The following is a 4648-nucleotide window of genomic DNA, read 5'->3' on the forward strand; positions in this document are numbered from 1 at the left end:
ATTAGAGAGAGGTTGGCAGCTGTGGAACCCACTCCAATGCAGATAAGCAAATATTTTGAAGGGTTGAAAACAATGAAATATTATGAGGTAGTGATTTAAACATAGATTTTTCCATTATGGTCTATTTATAGTGCTTTAGCGAATCCATTTTCTTCTAGGAAATCTTCTTCTATTAGGAGCTGTATTCTAGTAGAAGACATCTTTTCGACGATGTTACCTTGGCGGCAGGCGAGTCTTCCTTCATGGAAAACAGTTCCGTGAAGCTTTATTAGATCCGATGAAGGCACTTAATGCTTCACGTGGCTATTTGATCCGAATGCTCTTAATGCTTCACGTGTCGTTTATTTATTTTCTACGGTATCATGAGTGTTATAATGTTTTCCTTCACGAAAAAACAGAAGAGTTTCGTCTATCATCATATAAATCTGACTCATTGAAAGATTATGAAATCATTTCTCAAGGAAAAAAAAACTATGAAGTCGATTCTGTTCTGGATGGAGTGTGTTTCTCGCCGTTGTGTCGAAAACAGTTTTAAACACTATCTATTGTTGCTTTATCACGATCAATGGTATTGAATATACATATTGAATATTTTTTTAAAGTTTATAATTTTTTAATTACTTATATGTACTGTTTTTTCTAAAATTGAAACCATTACTTCTTTTTAAAAAAAACCTTTGGAGGACATTAATTATTCTCCATCCGATTGGCAATCATTTTACATGCGATTTAACGGGGCGTTTGGTATTCTATTGGGATAGGAATAGGGATAGGGATAAGGTTGGGATAGGGATAGGGATATGGATAAATGGTTGGGATAAGGATAAAAATATGATAGTCGAGAATTATTATTCAATATTTGGTATGTGGGATAGAGATAGGGATAAAATAATACATTTTACTATTTTAACTTTATTTAAACTACATAACATTAATTTGAGAGATGAGATGATCTTTTCCATCCTATTAAAATCGCAGAAACTTATCCCACTTCCTTATACCACCCCCTCTTGGGTATATGATTTGAGGGATAAGAGACTTATCCCTCGTTTGTCTCACTCTTCTATCTCTTAAACAAAAACGGGATAACTTATCTCATATTTTTATCCATATCCCACCTCCTATATCCCTTCTAACAAACACCCCGTAAAGGATTTCCTTACATCCGCGTTAATTTCTATCTAAATTGGAGCAAGTGCAATTGATCGCTATGTTTGAGGGGAAAATGTAAACATTTTAATAGATTAGGGACTAAATAATAATTTAACCCATTTTCATCTCGTAAACCCTAGAGTCCAGAACCCTTGTTCCCCCAAAATTCAGTAGCGAAATTGGGAGCAGAGAATCGATTCATCAATGGCTTCATCACAGTGTCGAATGTTGAAGCTGATTGGATCCAAGTGCAATTTCCGTTCACCTCTTCGCCATTTCAACTCGATGCGAGAGAGAACAAGTTTCAATTCTAGTTCCAATTCCAACTCCGAAGAAGATGATGTAAGAACATCACAGAATCCCCCTCAACCCATACCAAACAGGCCCTTAAGATCCGAGAGAGGCGACAGAGGCGAGAGAAGCTCCTATCAATTTCAATCTCAACCTAATAAACCCTTCAGAGCCGAGAGGGGCGACAGGAGCGAGAGGAGCGAGAGGGAGGAGAGGTCTTCACGCCAATCTCAGTTTCAACCTCATCAGTCACCGAGAAATGTCAGATTCAATGGTTCCCCCAATCAAACTCATCATGATAATCATCGGTCTGATGCTGATTTTCTCGAGAAATTCAAACTCGGTCTTGACAAGAGGAAGGAGAATGAAACCCCTCTACCAAACAATCAAACTCCTTCACCAACAGATGAGAATCAAGACAGGGATATGCCTCCTCCAGATGCTAATGAAATCTTCAAGAAGATGAAGGAAACCGGACTTATCCCGAACGCTGTTGCTATGCTCGACGGGCTGTGTAAAGATGGACTAGTTCAAGATGCCATGAAACTGTTTGCTGTAATGCGTGAGAAAGGTACAATGCCTGAAGTTGTTGTTTACACTGCTGTTGTTGATGGATTTTGCAAAGCACAAAAACTCGATGATGCTAAGAGAATTTTCAGGAAAATGCTTGATAATGGTGTAACTCCTAATGCTTTTAGTTATACTGTATTGATTCAAGGATTATATAAGTGTGATTCCATTGATGAGGCTCTTGATTTCTCTTTACAAATGTTGGATGCTGGTTATTCTCCGAACATTGCTACTTTTGTTGGTTTGGTTGATGGGTTATGTAAGCATAAGGGTGTTGAAGAAGCAAGGGCTGTTATTGAAACTTTGAGAAAGAAGGGGTTTTTTGTTAATGAAAAAGCTGTTAGAGAGTTTTTGGATAGAAATGCTCCATTGTCTTCTCCAGTTTGGGAAGCTGTGTTTGGTAGGAAACATTCACAGAAGCCTTTTTGAATCATACATTCAAGGAATCTAGAGTCACTACACATTAATTGTAAGTGTTTCAAGTTCTTCTCTGTTAACAGATTGCATAACTTTATGAGATGGCATTTGAATAGTTCTTTCATTTTCATCAATAATAACTCTACTTTTCTGTGATAAACTTACACGTGTTATTTCTACAAAGATATAGCTAGGAAACGGTATTGGAAACGGAAAAGGAACGGACATGAAACGCTTAAACACTAATGAAGAAGAATTTTCCGTGCAACATAGCTGCTGATGTATAAAAAAGATGTTCGTTTGCATCCTGGCGTATTATTCTGTGACATTGAACCTTGATTATTAAAAATGTTTGTGTTTGCTACGTGACTTATTATTTTGTCACATTGACCTCTCATGTATAACAATCAATCACATTTGTTCCAATTTAGATGGAAATTAGTGTGTTCATAAGGAGACCCGTAAAATGTTTGCGTTTGATGATTGCTAATTGCAACATAACTGTTATAGTATTTCGGCAACTTACTTAGTTGCGTTAATTTTCATATAATATTTTACATCCGAAAACCACTTGTTTCTCTACTTCTACAACCTTGGAAAACGTTAGTTCTTCTCCACCCGATTCGTAATCATCTCTCACTCAATTTAACGGATCTCCTTACATCCGAGATTTTTCAGGAAAATGCTTGATAATGGTATAACTCCTAATGCTTGTAGTTATACTGTATAAGTTTGATTCCATTGATGATGCTGTTGATTTCTCTTTTCAAATGTTGGATTCGGGTCATTCTCCGAATGTTGCTACTTTTGTTGGTTTGGTTGATGGGTTATGTAAGCATAAGGGTGTTGAAGAAGCAAGGAGTTTTATTGAAGCTTTGAGAAAGAAGGGTTTTTTTTTGTTAATGAAAAAGCTGTTAGAGTTTTTGGATAGCAGTGCTCCATCGTCTTCTCCAGTTCGGGTAGCTGTGTTTGATAGGAAACCTTCTCAGAAGCCTTTTTGAATCATACACTCAAGGAATCTATTCATTGATTGTAAGTGTCAAGTTCTTCTTCTTCTTCTCTGTTTTCCTAACAGATTGCAAAACTTCTATGAGAGGGCATTCTAGTAGTTCATTTTCATTAATGATAGCTCTACTTTTCTGTAATTATCTAATATATATTCTTTGCTGCACGGAAACTCTTCGTCACTAGCGTTTCCACGTTTCTTGCCCGTTTCCTTTTCCGTTTCCTAGCTATATTTTTTAGAAACAAAGTTTCTCGGTTTCCTTTCTGTGTCACTTTCTGATTCTGTGCAACATAGAATACATTTGACTTGAATCACTATTTAACTTGTGATGTATGTTGCACAGAAACGGAAAGGGAAACTAACACTTGGAAACGTTATTTCTGGAAAAGTACAGCTAGGAAATGGTATTGGAAACTGAAAAGAAACGGAAACGGGCACGAAACGCAGAAGTGCTAGTGAATAAGAGTTTTCGTGCAAAATAGCTCGTGATATGTAAAAAAATATTTTCCTTTGTTTCCTGACCTATTATTTTGTGATATTGACCCTTCACGTATTAGAAATGTTTGTGTTTGCTATCTAGCCTATTATTTTGTGACATTGACACCTCGTGTATAACAATCAATCACATTTGGTCCGATTTAGATGGAAATTAGTTTGTATATAAGTGTTTCAAGTTCTTCTTCTTCTTCTCTGTTTTCCTAACAACAGATTGCAATGTTGCACGGAAACTCTTCGTCAATAGCGATTCCATGTTTCATTTCTGTGTCTGTTTCCTAGCTATATTTTTTTTAGAAACAACATTTTCCAGTTTCCGTGTCAGTTTCCTTCCGTGCATCATAGAATATATTTGACTTGAATCACTATTTAACTCTTGATCTATATTGCATGGAAACATAAACTAACACCAGTAAATGTTATTTCTATAAAAGTATACCTAAGAAACGATATTGGAAACTGAAAAGAAACGGAAAAGTAAATGAAACGTTGAAGCGCCAGTGAAGAAGAGTTTCTGTGCAACATAGCTAAAATATTTTTGTTTGTCGTGATCTATTATTTTGTGATATTGACCCTTGTCTTATTAAAAATGTTTGCGTTTGCTACCTAGCCTATTATTTTGTGACATTGGCTCCTCGTATATAACGATCAATCACATTTGGTCCAATTTAGATAGAAATTAGTGTGTGTATAAGGAAACTTGTTCAATATTTGACG

The 4648-nt window shown here is 36.1% G+C and overlaps 1 protein-coding gene across 3 annotated transcripts; it reads left to right on the forward strand.

The window, feature by feature from the left end:
* The first annotated feature begins 1300 nt into the window (after positions 1–1300).
* On the forward strand, positions 1301–4054 carry LOC136206657 (pentatricopeptide repeat-containing protein At4g38150). 3 transcript variants are annotated; one of them, XM_065997805.1, is made up of 2 exons: positions 1301–2482; positions 3780–4054. In XM_065997805.1, exon 1 carries the CDS (start codon positions 1357–1359, stop codon positions 2440–2442), a length of 1086 nt encoding a protein of 361 aa, XP_065853877.1. In that variant the 5' UTR covers positions 1301–1356; the 3' UTR covers positions 2443–2482; positions 3780–4054. The 3 variants fall into 3 exon arrangements, with proteins under 3 accessions (XP_065853877.1, XP_065853876.1, XP_065853875.1); XM_065997804.1 differs by lacking the exon at positions 3780–4054 and adding an exon at positions 2621–2942; XM_065997803.1 differs by lacking the exon at positions 3780–4054 and adding an exon at positions 2615–2942 and having other exon boundaries at positions 1303–2482.
* Positions 4055–4648: the final 594 nt, after the last annotated feature.

This window comes from Euphorbia lathyris, chromosome 9 (genome assembly GCF_963576675.1).
Source record: "Euphorbia lathyris chromosome 9, ddEupLath1.1, whole genome shotgun sequence".
Classification (NCBI taxonomy): domain Eukaryota; kingdom Viridiplantae; phylum Streptophyta; class Magnoliopsida; order Malpighiales; family Euphorbiaceae; genus Euphorbia; species Euphorbia lathyris.